At 46.0% G+C, this 18,357-nt stretch overlaps 1 protein-coding gene across 4 annotated transcripts in view; it reads left to right on the top strand.

The window, feature by feature from the left end:
• Window positions 1–18,357, top strand: part of SOX5 (SRY-box transcription factor 5) — a 624,232-nt gene that overhangs the window by 596,091 nt on the left and 9,784 nt on the right. For all 4 annotated transcript variants that reach the window (XM_069628460.1, XM_069628461.1, XM_069628459.1 and 1 more), the window contains one exon: window positions 17,156–17,372. In XM_069628460.1, the coding sequence (XP_069484561.1) occupies window positions 17,156–17,372 (217 nt within the window). The remainder of the gene's footprint in view (window positions 1–17,155; window positions 17,373–18,357) is intronic.

Here is an 18,357-nt window from a genome sequence, read left to right as displayed (position 1 = left end):
TATAGGAGTGGGGGTTTCTGATTGTGGATTAGTATAGAATTTCAGAGTGTTTCCTTCCAGCGTGGAATACCACTTTAGACTGGAAGGAAGGTTGATTTTCAGAAATAGAGAGGACCCCCCATCACCAGTCTGTTGTCCTACTGCTATTACCGTCACGTCTGGAATTTGGTTGTTCTGGAAGTGAAATTCTACTTGGTCAGATTTTTGTTCAACCATGTGGCATGTGCCGTTTAAACTAACATGGTTGACACTCTGTTTTAATTTTATGGGTCGGCTAGTCTGGGTCCAGAGGACCTTGTTTACGCAATCAATTAGGGGTGACAACCTTCTCAGGAGGTCATTCCCTAGTAAACAAGGGGTGCCCTCTGGGGTCACAACTATGACCGGGTGTTTCAACTTATGTCGCCCGATCTTAATGTCCAAGTCTGCAGTCCCCTCAACGGGAATTTCCTTCCCGTCAAAGTTCTGCAGTTGTCCAGGAAGAGAGGTGAGAGGAATTTGGTAATTCTCTCCCCTTCCTGCATTCAGTTCGTCAAAGGCCCTTCTGGACAGAAGGGTAGCTTGAGATCCAGTGTCCACCAGTGCTGAGATTGTACCCTGCCCCTGTACTTGTACCGGGGCATAATATCTTCCCTCCTTCTCCTCAAGGGGGCACAGATAATGTACATTTTTGGACAACTGGTGGGCTAATTTTCTGGTTTTGGACATCGCTAGCGAGGAGATTTGGGCAGAATTCTGTGGAGAGTCTTGGGAATCTGAAAGAAAAAATTTGCAACTGGAGATCAGAGCCATTGTGGGTTCCCCTGGCTCCGTTTCTGGGCCGCCCCCCCCTTTTTGGAGGCAGTCGCCAGGATGGGTTTGAACCAGGGGATTTTCTTGCTGTTGGTTCTGGGATGAGATGGTGGGCGGCGGTAGCTCAGTCTCCACATCTCCCCAGTCTGGATTTGCATCCCTAGGGACCCATTTTTCTTTGGGAGGAGTTCCCCCCTCTCTGAAGGAGAAGATCCTTTTCCCAGGATCCTCTGAGGATCCCTCTCCCTCAAATTGGAAGATCTGTACCTCCTCCTCAAACTGAGTCTGTTTGGGTCTTTTGTTTCTCCTACCCCCCCTCTGCTCCTTAGGAGGCAGACTTTCAGGGGCAAGAGATTTTGTTTCCGGTTCCTGGGTTTCCAGGGGCTGTTTACAAGTGAGGAAGGAAGCTTCCTCCAAGGCTTTACACCCCCCTTCCCTTTGTGCCTCCTCCCTGGGAACCGGTGATTTATCGGGGTGCTGCCCCCGTCATTGTTCTGGAGCACCAGGTCCAGAGTTGGGTGCGTTCTGCGCCGGCATGCCCATCTGAGGGTTCTGCTGAGCCCTCAGTATGTGACCCAGATCCCGCGCCATGTTTTGAACCTGGCGCTCTAACTGGGAAACCCGCTCAGGCTGATACGGGGCCCTGTTTTCTCCCCTGGGCTGATCCCGGGAAGGGTAGCTGTCCCTCCTCTGGTAATACCCTGGGTTGGGAAGATTTGGGTACCCCTCCACCCTTGGCCTCCCCTCTCCCGGATTCAGTGGTCTGGGCTCAGGGAATTGGGGAAAGAAGGATGGATGGTTTTGGGGCTGGAAGTCGGGTGGATATCTGGGGAAAAAGTTCTGCCCAGGGTTTGGTAAATTTCTGCCCTCCGGTGGGAAGTTTGGAGGGAAGTTCCCTGGGTTAGGTGCTTGGCTGGATCCCCCCCCTTGGGCTGGAGGAGTCCACACATAACCCAGGATGGGTCTGTTACCTTTGTAGCGAGGACTTACATAGTCAGGAGAGCGAGGGACCCCATTTGTGGGGCTGCCTCCCCGGCTCCCTGTCTGTGACTGGCCCGAGGACCTTCTGGGCCTAGCATTATTAGGTGCAGGTAGGTTTTTAGGCCCCCCCATCTCCAAATCTAAAACGGGGGTGACCTTTACCTCTGCCACCTTGGCAGCAGCAGGGGTGCTGTGGGCTTTGGGGTTTTTCTGGGCATTGCTTTTATTTTCTATGGGCTTCTGCACCTCATAGATGCGGGTAGCCTGTTCAATGACCCAGTCTAAAGATCTTTTCTCGTGAAAATCCCTCACGAGCTGGGTCATGATATATTTGGGCAAGGCATGGAAAAACGTGTTTATAAATTCACGGCTATCCGTGCGCACCCTTCTTGTGGTCTGTGCAAAAGCCCGCTTTAACTCCTGCACAAATTCTTGTGGGGCCTGATCCTCCCCACATTGCAAATTGTAGGCTGCCTTGCGAGCCTCTTGAGGATTTCTGTGAACAGAAAAATGTTTCAGGATGGCCGCCTTATAGGTGGACCATCTTAAATGATTTTGGTCCTCCAGCCCCGCAAAGAAACTGGAGTATTCCGGGGAGAAGGTCCACTTTACATATTGAATGCAGCTTTGGCTGTCCTTCAAATGGAAAGTCTCCATCATTTGTTCAAACAACTCTAAGTGCTCCCAAACAGAATACTTAGCGTTCTTATGGTAAGGCGTGATGACGCTCCTGATCGCCTTAATCTGCTTTAAGGGGTCCTTGAGCAAGGCCCTTTTTGCCTTATTGGCCTTTTTGGTTCGGGTAACCCTTGTCCATTCTTCGTCGGACTCAGAGGCACTGCTCCCAGAGGTTCCCGTCTGTTCTTCCAGGTTTTCCCGGATTCTGCGAGCCTGGGAATGGCTGGCAGAATGTGGGGACCTGGTCTCCTGTGTCCTGCGCAGTTCAGAGGAGTCTTCAGATTCCTCCTTGCTGCCAGGATTTGATGGGTACCCCCTCCACTGACCTAACTGGGCAGAGGTTTTCAGGATGCCCTTAATGGGCCTACTCTCCTGGGGTTCCCCATTGAACTGTACTGTACTTGGGTGCCCATACCCGGATGCCCACCCCTCCATTCCTGAGTGGTACTGGCCTATGAGCCCCATACTCTTAGCTGGATAGTAATCTGCCATCCCTGCGGCCCTGTGCTCATGTGCGCCAGGGGACATGGGGGTGGTAGAGTCCAGGGACTGGGGGAGATGAAGGCCCCTGGTGTTAGGGCTCCTGCGGTTATGGTCAGGAATCTCTCTTTCCCAGCGGACCTCATCTCTATCCGCCCCTGCTCCCTGTTGCAATGCAAGAGCCTGCATTTGTGCTTTCAGTTCCTCTGTTAAGGCCTTACTCGACTCTATCAGTTTCTCCTGCATCGCTACCTGTTGCTGGAGCCTATCATTGTGTTGACAGAGGGCCTCATTCTCCCTCTGTGCTTCCTGGTTGGTCCTGGAGAACTGGGCCAGTCTTTGCTGCAGGAGGTTTACCTCCTGGGCAATGTCCCTATTGGCCTGCTCCTTTCTTGCTAGAGCATCTTCCACCCTTCTGGTGTGCTCTACCAAGTTCTGGTTTTCTTTTTGGAGATCACCCAGCCCCTGGTGGGCCAGGTGATTTTCTTCCATTTTTCTTTTTAAATGGCAGACTTCCTGGCCTAAGGCGTCTCTTTCCTGACTAAGAGCCTGCATTTGTGCCGCCAGGTCGTCCCTTTGCCTTTGGAAGGCACCAGCTTTCTGGCGCTCCTCATCAAACTCTGCCTGGGTATCCAGGTCTTTCAAGATCAGCTTGTTGCTCTCTACCTTCACTCTATCTAGATGACTTTGCAGGGTGGCTACCTGCTCCGTGCATGCCCTGTTAAAGTCTAACTGTTGCTCCAGCTTTTTCTGGCTTTGCAGTAGGGAGTCCAAACCTTCTTGGTGTTCCTTCTGCAAGGCCAGAAATCTGGTATCCTGTTCTGACTTTTCCTTTTGCAGCACATCCATATCCTCCTTCATTTTAGTGATGTACAGTCTGCTGTCATTTTCTGACTCCTGGCTCCTCTGCAGCCTCTGCTCAGAAGAGTCCAGATCAGATTGGACCTTCTGTAATGCCATCTGTTGCCTATTTGCCAGATTTTGGCTTTCAGCACATCTATCCTGCATGTCTCCCATATATAGGTACAGGTATGCTGCTATCCTGGCAATCTTATTGTGTTCCTCTTTGGCTTTAGGAGCCATATATAGTTCACTCAGGGCCACATGTAAGGGACCCTGATCTCTATATATATCTGACCCTGTTTCAGTGACCTGTTGTGTGATGGCCTGCAACCACACATCCTGGCCCTGTTCGGTCCATTCACCTCTCACAAATAGCTTATGCAAGAGGTGCTCTCTGGCTATTTTCATGTCTACTAAGGTCGTCATTCTAGAGATTGGTCTCTGTCCTGACTTACAGAAGTTTGTATTTTATTTTTGCAGAACAGAACTTTTCTTGGAGTGTCCCTTTTGAGGAATGCTTCACAGCGTAATGCAGCGTGGTGATCCAACCGGATGTATGTATCCCGTCAGTTCGCACACTGTGTTAAGCTGCACAAATGGTAAATCTAACCCAACGTCTCGGCTCGAGCCCCCACTTTGTAAGAGGATTCAATTCAGCACTACAGCCAAGTTAACGCCTAGTCTAGAATACTGAATGAAAACCCTTATTGATATATCTTTAGGTCCAGTTCATGCGTTCTGGATGACTACCCTTGTATAACACCCCTCTCTTGGAATCCCCCTGACCCCACTGAGCCAAGAAGTAGTTCTGTTTTGCAAGTTTAAAAGGGTTATTTGATAATTTAAAATAGATATATATATCACGCTTTATAATAAATTAATAATTGAATAGCACACTGGTAAATAGGAACAAAAGAAGAAGGTGGTACAAAATGCTTTATAGAGTTCAAATGGATGCAAGGTTGAATGAATGAAATGCAGTATAGAAATACTCAATATGATTTCAACAAAACAATATAATCACTTTTCTCTGGCAATTCCCTCCCCCCCTCTTTATGCAATGCAAGGAAATGGGAGGAGAGCACACAGTTCTCAGAAATGCAATCAATGTAATCAGTTCAATCCAGCAAGCTTTATACGACAGAAAACAGATAGGAGTTTTTGAAATCACAGGCCCAAATTCTTTGATATGTGCTAGCAGTGGATGAGAAATATGCTAAATTTGCTTTTAATTCCCCTTTAGAGGTTCAGGATGAGTGGTATCTAGTTAATATTAGTCCAGGCTCACACTAGCAATGATGCAGGGATAGTTAGCAGGTTAAACGAATTTCTGGCAATGAAATCAGGCAGCAGCAGTTTTTTTTTTTACATGTGAAGAAATTGCAAATCGCGGCAAAATTCGCGGATGCGCCGAGCGCTATTACAGAGGAACCGCAAGGACTATCACTACCGTTTTGGGGTCCTAGGAAAGCCTAGGATCTCAGGTTCCAAATGAAAGTTATTGCAAGTCTCTAGCCCAAACGGTTGCGGAGATATGAGTAATTTAGTAAAGGTCGTTTTTGGTTTTGTAAATTTTAAACGCACACTTTTTCAAAATGACAAGTGACAAATTTTTGCAGCTAGAATGACAGGTGACAGCTAGGAGGCAGTTCTACTTAGGTTAAATAGATTGAATTAGATGAATTTAAACTAAGAGATGTGTTCTGAGTTTTGCTAAGTACTCACAAGAGATTTTGAACAGGAAAGCGACTTGGTCACGGACTTCAGTCTGGTCAGGTCTTTCCGGATTCTGCTCACAGCGCCTGGTCTGGTCTCGGCTAGGCACAGCACTGCTTTCTCTCTGGTCTGGTCTCTGGTAGGCACAGCACTGCTTTCTCTCTGGTCTGGTCTCTGCTAGGCACAGCACTGCTTTCTCTCTGGTCTGGTCTCTGCTCTGGATAGATTGAAGTCTCTAGTTTGGCTTTCTGGAGTTTGATGGAGGTAAGTATGGATTTTTCCGGCAGGGCTTCCAGCGGCAGATGAAATTGAATGTCTCTCTGTGTCCTGACTCTCTGCTTTTATCTGTTTCTTGAGAATGGGTGTGTGTGTTGCATCACTAGACTTGCCCCTCTCATTCGTCATTGGTCAGGCTTCCATTCCTCCGCTTGATTGGCAAGCTGAACTGTGAGTCAGATTGATGTCATTTTATGATCTCTTGAAACAACCTCCCTTGTCATCTGTGCACCCAAATATATATATGATCAAAATCCATACTTCAGAGTTACACAGTTGTTTGAAATTACATATACATGGTGTGGCTGAATTTAGCCATGTCTATGTCCAAATCTGCTCATTCTCGGAGCTTGCATTCAAAGAGTGTACATAATTGACTTTTTAACTGCTTTTTCAATTTCCGACATGGACCCAACTTTACATACATGTGTGCAGGGGGTAGGGACATTAACTGATGAAGTTTCAGATTTTTAACATGCACACATTTAGAGTAATATCCACTTTTCCGCTAAAACCCCCCTGAACATACCACCGGTTCCTACCACGTCTTAAACTGTGGGCAGAAAAATCACAAGAATTATGGTATCATTTATAAAATTTTCACATGTCCGCTCTATGAGTTATTCATCTTTTTAAAGTTATGTTCTGGCTCCAAAGGGGTGTGGTTTACCCTCAGCACAAGGTTGAATTTCTGGTTCTTTCCAGTTCTGCCAAGCCAGCTTGCTCTCACAGGCAGTGCTCCTCCCAGCTCCTGCCAAGAGGAAGCTACAATTTACGACTGCGGTAATAAAAACCTTTGCCTGAGTGAAGAGGGCTTTGTTCACTCTCTTGCAGAGCACAGATAATTCAATTATCAGATAGATGGCATATCCTTAGCTTGGGCAGCAAAAGGAAGGTTGGCCTGGGAACACAGTGGTGACTCAAGTTTCACTGCTGATGGGGGTAGTTGCCAGGCAGAATCAAGTTCCTTAAGCCAGACTTTCAGCTACTGTCATGTTATTTGTTGCTTTTTAAATTAACTTGCAATTTTACACATGCAGCTAGAATGCTGATTCTAAGTGCAAAACTATGACATTTCAACAGTTACAAAGGCATGTGATACCAAACATAGGTCACTCATTTAATCTAAACATTTTCGTTTTTAGTGTCTTTAAATCCAGTGCAACTTAAACTGCTGCAATCCACAGCTCAGCCAGTCTTGTTATAAACCTTGTCTTATGATCTTCATTTCCCAGATTCTGTAGGCACACAAAACTCCATTCTGCCAAATGTCTGCTGGTGTTCAGTGAATATTTTGCACATGTTGCAAGGTTTGAAATAGGCATTTTGCTTGCCTTCAGAAAAACACACAGAGTGGTTTTAAAACGCCGGCTCTTGGATAGTGGTGAGTACTGGTACTGCACTCATTTTTGGGATTTAAGAAATGAATTCCCCACACTTCTAGGTTGCATTTGGCAATCAGCATTGCCATTCCCAATGGTTGCAGACTACTGTGCGGGTAGTCCAATGGTGGTTTTAAAGCGCTTTGAAGCTAACCGGCGCTACTGTTTTTCCTTTGGCAACCCATTTCCCTCATGGCAACCCGGCCTTTCATTCTCGCACTGGTGGGTGGCAAGTGAGGCAACCATTTTGGTGGGCGCACAAACTGCGCAGCTTTCCTGGATTTCAGCGCACATGTGGGTTTTCCGCCATCTTGAATTTTCTAAGCCCACAGCACCAAATGTTGTAGCAGGGTAGCTTAAACGTGGGTCAGGACACCCAACACATGTTAACCACTTCAACTTTAGTTTTTATTCTTATGACTTTGCATTTTTTAAAGCTATGATTCGTACATCTTCCCTTAGCATTTACAAAATGCATTAAAAATGCTTGCTTTCTTGAATCCTACAAACAATGGGTGTTGTCTGTTCCACCTTTCAAACTGTTCAACCCATTATTGTTTAGCTCTGGGCGCTCGCTCTCTACCTTCAGCAGATGTTGGGCTTGTCTCCAACTAAAACCTTGTGTAAGCAGTAAAACCTCTGATTTCTATAAAGTCACAGTAATAAGAGGAAGATACTACGCCCATTTAAGACCCCAAACCTAGCATTCTCACTTTACAGCACAAAATGTAAAACACCACCATAGGAATTTGCTGACGCTTTTAGCTAACTACTTGTTACCAATAAACTCTGGGAGTCCTTTGTTTCATTCATAGAATTGGCTGCCAATGCACTGTGAGAAAGACCATGACTGTCTGTGGGAATATTAAGGTTGTTGTTAAATTTCATCTATTAGCGAATGCAGCAGCCACTCTGGTCCTTGGAATGCATACTAAATCTCACAATCCAAGCCCATGTTCCAAGCAAGCTCATTGCTGCTCGCACCCACATGTCATCTTCCCTCCCTCTTCGCGGCAACCCCTCTGCTTCCTTTCTTCTCGGGCTCCCGCTTACCTTTCTCCATTGTGTCCACACCACCCCTAACTTCCCTCCAGGCTGTTATGAAAACGGAAGAGAGGTTATACTCTGAGCCTTGCATCCACTTCCATGGCAGCCATGTTGCGTGAGTATTTGTTTGAAACACTGGGCCATTCATTTGCTGCCACCCTTTGTTTCAAACACAAACATTGCTATCAACACCCCAGGACATACCCCTGGGGTACTAATAGCAATACTCACGGCCTCCATGCTGTACCTGATGATAACAGCTTTGGGACCCATGTTAAAGGCCTGCCCATCCTCAGTACGCTCAGGCTGATGAACTTGGCCCCTGGGAAGGAACCAACCGGTACAGCCAAGGGAGGCAGTGATTATTGCTTAAGTGATGTACAAGGATGGGCGGATTGATTTGATGAGGACTGGCAGATTCCCAAAGCAGTTGCGGAGTAGATTATCAAAGCAGTTGCAGGGTAGATTGAATATTACATAATGACCTAGGATCACTGAAAATGTGTGCCTCTGGGTTGGTCCCATGAAGTAACAGCTTTAAGAGATGTGGCTGTGAAGTGCGCAAACCGTAGAATGGTGTATTTTAAATCGTCCTGTGGATGCATTAAATGGTTGTGATTTTAACAGAAGCATTAGTTAGATTGTTCAAGGCATGGCATGAGGCCCGTTATTTGAATGGTAACTATTTTAGAGGATGATGGGTAGTTTTGTTAATTACTGGGGCAAATCAGTCTGAACATGTGGGAAACTGTTCAGAAATATCTGTGGAAACAACAAGACACCATTTGTAATCCTTCCTTTTCTGCTTGGAAGAATGTTGTGACTGTAGGTACATCCCTTACATTGGGGTGTGTAGGAGCAAGCTACCCAACAATATTAGCATTTATACATTTAAAATTCTGAACATTTACCGATATTGTGAATAATGTTACATTAATTACAGAATGATGCCCATTTAATGTTCAGCTCGAAGATTCTTTTTAAAACAAACTTCAAAAAATATCCAAACTGATGCAGATAAAAGTCCCATTCTTACAGAAGGTTTGCGTTGTGGCGAGCTCGTGCTCTTTGCCTCTTAACGGATTGTTTTGGATAACCGCCCCTGACAGCACACTGCTAATTCCTTCTGCTTTAAACGGGCGCTTTAGCTGGGTTGACATTTTATGCCGTCTCTGGAGATGCTAGTTGACATTTTAAAGGGCTTCTAAGCATTTTATAATACCCTAAAATCTGGCTTTAATAAACCATTCTGCAGAAATTGTTAACATAAGGAATCGCCTTTTTCACTGTTTGGCGGCAGATCAGCGCGATACGGGCGCCATCTTGTTCCGATTAGACGTACAGTAGTTGGAATACAATGTGCAAATTCAGGGCAGGCGTCGCTGAGGTGACAGTCGGTACAGCTCAATCTAGGCTCTCTGTGTTTTTTTACCGCCAGATTTAGAAAGGAGGCGGCGAGATCTGAATAGAGTAATGGATGGGGCTTCGTCGAGCGGCTCAGAAGACTTTTTTTTAACATTACTCCCCTACAATGCAGACGAATGCCCCAGTGCTCCATTTCTTGTCAGAAACGATAGGAAGGTCTTATTTCAATTGAGAAAGGACAGTCGTTTGAAGCCAGCAGGGTGCTTTCTGTTAACTGATCTGCGCCGAGTGGCTTCAAGCTACCGGGTGCCCAGTTTGTGCGTCTGAAAGAAACTAGCAATTTCCTCCATCAGTTTCTCCTACAAGTTTTTTTTAAGTATATTTTTTTTATTGTATACAGCACTCTTAGATGTTGCTGGCCGATATGAGGGGAGCGGTTAATGCAGGCCCGGGTCATTGTTGTGTGTGCGGAAGTAGGAAATCTATATTGGCACATGTCTGGTGGCACGCGTTTCCACTGCTTTGCAAAACAAAACGCCACTTGAGCGGTTTGCTTTCATAAGAGCAAACAGATTTAGTCTTCTCCGCCATTCAGCAATTTGTGAAGCTTTTCTGCACGCCTCTCCACTGGGGCTCTACCAAAGTTGTTTTTTACATGTACTCCTGTTACGCTGTTTGTGCTTGTATTCATTAGCCTTTTCGCGATAATACAATCCCTCTGCTCAGCACTTTTGTTTCATATCAATTCCGTGTGTTTCTTGCGTCATTTACGTAAAGTTTGCGTCAGTTTTGATCGATTCTCTTTGTGCCAGCACTAGTATCACTTCAATTCCCTGCCTGTCTCTGGAGTCCTGACCCTTAAACAGTGCAATGCCAACTACCTCGAGCGAGAACTAAGACACTGATGGCTTCTATAAAGCTTGTAACCGGGAATAGGGTGACCAGATTTAAAAAGTAAAAAACTGGTACAGGGCAACTAACAAAAAAGTAGGACTTACTCTTGAAAGTGTCTGTCAAGGCACTACACTTCAGTAGCGTTTGAAGCAGAAGGGAGTTTAAGTGTTACTGTTCAAATAAACACATATTAAACTAACACTACCTTAAATTGTAAAATACAGCATTTCTTCTGTGTGAGATTGTGCATTCATGCCTGTCCGCTCTGAAGACCGACTTTCAAAAACCGTGACCACTACAGCTTCCAATGGAAACATGATCTTGAGAAAGTGGGACAGAGCAGCAAAAACCAGAACAGTCCTGGAAAAACCGGGACGTATGGTCACCCTACCTAGAACCATTGTGCCTCTGCATGTGTTTTACAGGGCATTTTAGGACCTGCCTCCTTTCCCGTCATCAAGGCAGGAAGGCTCGAATGACACCCGGATACTTGGGTCTCAGTGTAAGAGAAACCGGTATAAGGCGCGAGTTGGCACCTGCATTAGTATTACGTGTGCTAGGTACTAGATCAGGCAGTGTGCACCCTTCTGGCAGAATTCAGTGCTAGCCTCCCTCAAAGAAATCCCTTTGCTTGGAGCCCATATGTCTCTTTATGAGAGGGCCAGGTCTTTGTTGGCACCTCCCTCAAAACAATCCCTTTGCTTGGAGCCCATATGTCTCTTTATGAGAGGGCCAGGTCTGTGTTGGCACCTCCCTCTAAGCATTCCCTTTGCTTGGAGCCCATATGTCTCTTTATGAGAGGACCAGGTCTGTGTTGGCAACTTCCTCAAAGCAATCCCTTTGCTTAGAGCCCATATGTCTCTTTATGAGAGGGCCAGGACTGTGTTGGCTCAAAGCAATCCCTTTGCTTGGAGCCCATATGTCTCTTTATGAGAGGACCAGGTCTGTGTTGGCACCTCCCTCAAAGCAATCCCTTTGCTTGGAGCCCATATGTCTCTTTATGAGAGGGCCAGGTCTGTGTTGGCACCTCCCTCAAAGCAATCCCTTTGCTTGGAGCCCATATTTCTCTTTATGAGAGCGCCAGGTCTGTGTTGGCACCACCCTCAAAGCAATTCCTTTGCTTGGAGCCCATATGTCTCTTTATGAGCGGACCAGGTCTGTGTTGGCAACTTCCTCAAAGCAATCCCTTTGCTTAGAGCCCATATGTCTCTTTATGAGAGGGCCAGGACTGTGTTGTCTCAAAGCAATCCCTTTGCTTGGAGCCCATATGTCTCTTTATGAGAGGACCAGGTCTGTGTTGGCACCTCCCTCAAAGCAATCCCTTTGCTTGGAGCCCATATGTCTATTTATGAGAGGGCCAGGTCTGTGTTGGCACCTCCCTCAAAGCAAACCCTTTGCTTGGAGCCCATATGTCTCTTTATGAGAGGGCCAGGTCTGTGTTGGCTCAAAGCAATCCCTTTGCTTGGAGCCCATATGTCTCTTTATGAGAGGACCAGGTCTGTGTTGGCACCTCCCTCAAAGCAATCCCTTTGCTTGGAGCCCATATGTCTCTTTATGAGAGGGCCAGGTCTGTGTTGGCACCTCCCTCAAAGCAATCCCTTTGCTTGGAGCCCATATGTCTCTTTATGAGAGGGCCAGGTCTGTGTTGGCATCCCAGAGGATCCCTGGGAAACCTCTGTGCCAGTCCCTAAAGTCCCACAAATGGGATTGGAGGGGGTGAAGATGCTAAAATATGACAGCAAATGGCAGGATACAATTGGAGAATTTTGGTGAGTGCCCTTAGCTCTTGCTTACACCTTCCCAATGAGAGCATGCCCAAGAGCAATGCCCTCCATGCTGCGGCGATGGCGCTAACTTTGCACCTATGCATGCCATCCACTAGTTGTATCCTCTTCTTTAATAGTAGCTGGAGTGCTGTTGTGGACAACAGTGACCACTGCCCCGATGTCATGTCTGGAATTCTGCACCAATCGCAAGGTTCCCCTTAAAGATTTATTTTTGCTGAGCCTAGCCCCTCCCATGATGTACGCATCCAAGTCCTATTATCTCTAGTGCAGGATGAATGTGAGAGCTACTCATGTGAATCTGGGATTCTTGTGGAAATAGTGTGTTCTTTCTTAAGCAGAACTGATCATTTACCACAGATTCCTAAAGCACCTCATGCTGCTATAAGAACACATTTAGGCACTTCCAGCTGATTTCTTAGATTAAAATGTCCTTTTTCTGAAAGTCTATTCTCCTTTAACCGTGAGAAAGTAAGACAAAATGTCACACCTAATGAAGATAACAGGTAATTGAAATACTAATTGGCCTCGACGTCCAAGAGCATATTAGAATTGAGGAAAGAGATATTTCATTCTCATTTGAGAGGGTTCCCCTAACCCAGGGGTCTGCAACCATTGGCTCTCCAGATGTTTTGGCCTACCACTCCCATTAGGTTTAGCCAGTATAGCCTGTGGTGAAGGATAATGGGAGTCATACTACACAACATCTGTAGAGCTGCAGAATGCAGAGCCCTGCCCTAAACAGACCCAATTTGTGGAACCCATTTATCAGTGCATTTTAGAGCCAAGTGAGACTGAGGACCTCATCACGAGTTGGGCGGTAGCCCTGAAATGTGGCAGTAACGCTTCAACCGCTGCATTTAAGGGCTGGCCCTATTATGGTTAGTAAGTTGAAGATTTACCTCTAGCAAAAAGCTGAAGTGAAAAATATCCACTTACCACACGTTTTCATTGCCATTACCGTTGGCGCAATTATCGCCAGTAGTAATAGCGTCCCCAACCCCGGACCCAATAGGAAAGGGACAATAACCGCCCAACAGCAAATTATGAATAGCGCCGGACCGAGTAGCGGTAACGTTATTACCGCTGGGATACCGCCAGACTCGGGATGAGGCCTTGAGTCTTTGCAACAATTGACATCAGCCATCCGGTTGTGTGTTCTCCAGATTTTGTTATTGGGAGATGGTGTGCGAGCATGAGGACTCTCTCGGCCATGACAAGGGAACATTCTTTCTCCATCTGCAAACTCCTTCGTGACCCCCAACCCCATAGTTTACCCCTACTCTGCTTCCCAGTGACGGAGGTCTGTTTCCCCAAGCGGGGGCACAATATGCCAGGAGTCAGTGAAGTAAAAAAGCAAAGTAACATTACCTAATATAGGTGCAAGAAGGACATTGCAGATGTTTTAGGATTTTTTAGGATATTGTGTATTCTTTGGTCGCTGGTAAAGACAAGCCCACAATTGTATTCTAAAGTGGTGGGGGGGTTGGAGGGGTGGAAGACCTATCTAGAGGCCCTCATCTAGGCACAATGTGTGCACATACATGCCTGCAGATGCAACCAGTCGCATAGGCCATTCAGCACGGCAACCCATTAAGCTGCCACGCATTGAGGTAGGCATCCCACTTACAGAAACCTTGACCTGTCAAATAATATGGCAAATCTCATATGTTTAACATAACTCGTTTTACACAAATCTTTAATAGAAACCGTCCACGTGACAAAATGAACAATCACGAATCGGTTAAGAAGACTTACTAATGTGTACTTTTAGCAGATGTGCAAAAATGTAATTTCTGAGGTGCTGCTTTAGAAAGACTCCCGTTAAGGTATGTCGCCCCTATAATCCAACAACGTGGTCTGTTTTTTAATGAAAATCATTTTGTTGGGTTACTTTGCCTAGGACAAGTGCATGTGCAAACGTAACCTTTAGCCGCTGTTTCCGTAACGATTTATTTGAAACTTGAAAAAGCGGACAGCTTTAGGCTGCGCAGCTGGCAGTGTTTTACTCTAGTGAGACAGGAGGTTTCTATTCCAATCCTAACTGGAAAATGTCAACAGCAATGTTTCAAGCCAGTTACTTTAAAAGCGCTCGTGGACCAGAGCTGTTAGACCGCTTGACGCAGTCTGCGTTGCTCTCCGACCTCGGCCCCTGGAGAAGGGCCTGGTAAACCGGGGAACTCCCTTCGATATCACATTTGGTGGGCCTCAAACATTGCCCGCCACGGATGGGTGTTGGGGGCGCCACGATGAACTGTTATTTACCTGCTTCACAGGTCTTCAGCCATTATTTTTGTGAAGGGAATCCAATTTATTTAGAAAGAACCAAACAAATTAGTTTTCCAGTAGGAAGTTGTTCACTCCAACCTTGTGGTGCCACTTCTCCAGCATACGTACCGTGGAAGGGTACATTTGGCCTCATTACAAGTATGGCTGTAAGGCAGCAACGGCGCCAGTATTGCTACCGGCACTGTTGCTACCGTACCGCCATACTAGGAGTTCTGCTTGCGGGTGCCCTTGCAGCCACCAGGTCTGACCTGGTGGCCATACTGGCACACGCAAGCAGAACATGATGGTAGCATCGGTACCGTTATTAACAGTACCGGTGCTACCACCCTTCCCATTCCCATTGAGCCCTATGGCACTCAAATGGGAATGGGAATGGGGATGTACTGGGCCCGCCACCCGCGAAAGGGCAATTACCGGGTCCGGCTGGTCAGAATAGCCCAGTAATTGCCCATTTGCGGGTGTCAGACCTGTATGCGAGTTTGGAGGTAGCCTTGCCGGTAAAACCGGCTAGGCGACCTCCAACCTCATAATGAGGCCTACTGTGTCTTTAAGCAAAGTATATAAATGGATGGATTGTACCAACAAAAGCATCTTCTCATAAAATTGGGGAGGCCAAGTGTGACGCAGAGAATGGATTTAGCAATGGCAATTATTCAAAACTCTTCGAGCAGATAAACGACAGCTTAATGCTTCCCGGCCTCCTTTGCTTTTTTTTGTTGTTACAGTAAGTGCTCACCCTCCAGCAACCTGGCCTTATCAAATATCACTTTGTAGTTCTGGGTGAATTCGCTCAAGGGATGGGCAACCCAAACTGCACAGAGTTTGAAACCTAGTCTTGGCAAGAGAGACTAGAAAACCACGAGTCTTGTGCAGTCGAGAAATGACCGGAGATGAGCATACTAGTGAGACATTTAAATTTAAAGAGAGACACCGGGGTCACAAGGACCAATATTGTCATGCCCTATTCAAACTATATTATAGGAAAAGACCTTCCCAGGCAGTAACTACCTGGGAGTGCCTGCAACTTGGAAAGGAACAGCATGTTTGTCTTGGAAGCAAGATGGCGCGATGCTTCGTTATAAATTAACAAACAAATAAACCTGGATACTGGTGAGAGACCTTTAGAATTTCGGTTTGCATTACAGAAGCATTGAAACAAACGACTCTTGTGTATTGTCTATCGAAGCTGTTCAAGCTATGTGTTTGTTAAAAAACAAACCATTTTTTGTGCTGGCAGTTATTTATTTTGATACTGTCAAATTGTATTACCAACTGGTTTGTTGTGTGCTGCTGTGAAATTTAGTTGATCAATTTATTGACCGGTGTACCTCAATAAATGATTGAAATATGTCATTGTGTAGCATTTGTTTGATTTCTTTATGGTCTGGTAGAGTTAATTTGCCATCCTGATAGTGAAAGATATCTGTCAGGGAAGTGCTTTTTGGTAACTAGTCTGTCTTCAGTTTTCTTCGATTGCAGAAGATTGACAGTTGAGACTTCTGTCGGATTCTCTGACTCTCCCTCAGTGTCAGCCAATCACTTTGCAGCATTTAGAAAATAAACAGCTGTTCAGTTAACAATTCTGCATACTCCTTGAACCAGGGCATCAAGAAGTGTGATGAACATGAGGGCGTCAAGACCAAACATGGGATATATTGTGCCCACTAACTGTATGTATGCCACTCTCCAGCACAACAGGTTGTTCAAAAATAAAATTAATTGAAAACACTTCCATTAGACGAGGAGCAGTAAACATTTGAAATCATGTATGCAGGTTGAGCCAAAAGAGCTTGTCATATCGCTCAGGGGCAACACGTTTGTCTCGGGAGCAAGACAACGCATAGCAACACAGGTTTGAATACCAGTCTCGCGCTTAGAAACTGGTCTCGGGTGTTACACACGTTACAAAAGAACAGTTATAATTATGAATCCTTTTACTTGCATTTTTTGTTGATGGCTCTGACGTGACACAGCCACAAAATATGTACTGGTCATGGCAGTAACCCACTTATGTCAAAACCAAATACTGCTTGGGTTCTAAAATGGAGAATTGATGAGACCAAAAAACACAACTGGCCATTTATTAGGGAACTTGGGTCATTCTGTGGGACTGGCATGGTGTTTTGGGCATTCTTTGTTACAGCAGGCTATCTGGCCATTAACGGCTAGAAGGATCTACCTTTAACTCCTGAGGCCAACTGGTGCCATACAAACATCTACAGGACATGAATTCTCTGTTTGATAATGCACATAAGGGTGCTTAAGAACACACCTGGTACACATTTAAGGCATATTGGGGCATATATAGTGGACCCAAAGTTATAGTTTGCATCTCATGGACCGGTTAGATTTGTGGAATGTCATTCCCTCGAGGTAAGTCCTGCTTACTGGTTGATGCACACCCAGCAGCTGCGTTATGCTCCTGTTCATTACCTCTTTTTGATCCTTTGGAGCACCCATGCCTTGTCTACTTCTTGCACGAGACTGGCGTTACTGACATTTACAATCAACAACACAATACTCAATACTCCTAACAGCCTGCATGTTTCTGATGACTAAAAACAGTCCTCGTTTCTCAAACCGGCCACCTCACGGCACTGCTGACGCCTACCCCTTACTGTTTTACAGGCTCCCGCTGGAAGGCGATGACGAACCTCGAGAAGCAGCCCTACTACGAAGAGCAAGCGCGACTCAGCAAGCAGCACCTGGAGAAGTACCCAGACTACAAATACAAACCCCGGCCGAAGCGCACCTGCCTAGTGGACGGCAAGAAGCTGCGGATCGGCGAGTACAAGGCGATCATGCGCAACAGACGCCAAGAGATGAGGCAATATTTTAATGTTGGGTAAGTTGCTTCATGTATTCGTTGACGCTATATTTCATTTTTATTCACCACTTATTCAAAGGGGCCAGGCCTTTGAAGCTACGTGTATTCTGCTTGAGCCCTTTTCTAAATAGTGCTGCGGGATAAGCCTGAGCAGCTGAAAATACAGTCAGGAAAGTGACAGGAGAGCAGCAAATGAATTGCTGCATAAAACGTGGCAAGTGCAAGGCAGCCAAGAGGTCGTTAACTAAAAGTGTAGAAAGAAAACAGAAGGGTGGCAATGTCACATTGTATTTCTGCCCGCCCGCAAGCAGATCTAGTGTTCTAGGGTAAAGCTCGTATGCCTGTTTGCTGTATAATTCTATTATAAATGAACATGCCCTACACACTCCTGCCCCTCTAGTGGTTGGACCCAGAGACGGTACGTTTACAAAGTTGGATTAAAGTCTTTTGTACAGACTTGAGGGCGTCTATCTCACCAGAACCTGAGAGTCATCTTCCGGGCAGGGGTGGACTGGGAACCAAAAGAGGACCTGGAAATAATGCTCACAGTGGCCCCATATTACACATTTTCAACCAGCTCAAACCTTTATCAATGGGAAAAGTTGGCCATACCATACAAAAGAGGCCTTGGGTGCAGATGCCTACTGGGAAATCTCCCGAGTTCCTTATAGGCTTCCGGGTATTTCAGACTGCCCCATCATTGAGTCCAACTTGTCAATTCTCAGGTCTCGGGTATTGCGCAATCAGACGACCGTCTATATGCCACTGTCTACGGATACATTCCCTCTGTGATACCTTCTACCTGCAGTTTCAATGCTGGATGCTCTTTCTAGACAGTCCTTAAAGGTTCTACAGTCTGGTTCTTTTAGCACACGCGAAAAGCTGGTTTCCTAAGACCATTTATTAAAATAAAACAGTCATACTGACACACCACAAACTCAAATCTCCCCTGGCTCCTCAGCATAGGCTGTTTTGCTGCTAACCCAAGTGTAATCATCGGATC

This window comes from Ambystoma mexicanum, chromosome 12 (assembly GCF_040938575.1).
Source record: "Ambystoma mexicanum isolate Mex_15411 chromosome 12, UKY_AmexF1_1, whole genome shotgun sequence".
Classification (NCBI taxonomy): domain Eukaryota; kingdom Metazoa; phylum Chordata; class Amphibia; order Caudata; family Ambystomatidae; genus Ambystoma; species Ambystoma mexicanum.
This window is presented reverse-complemented; position numbering and strand designations above follow the sequence as displayed.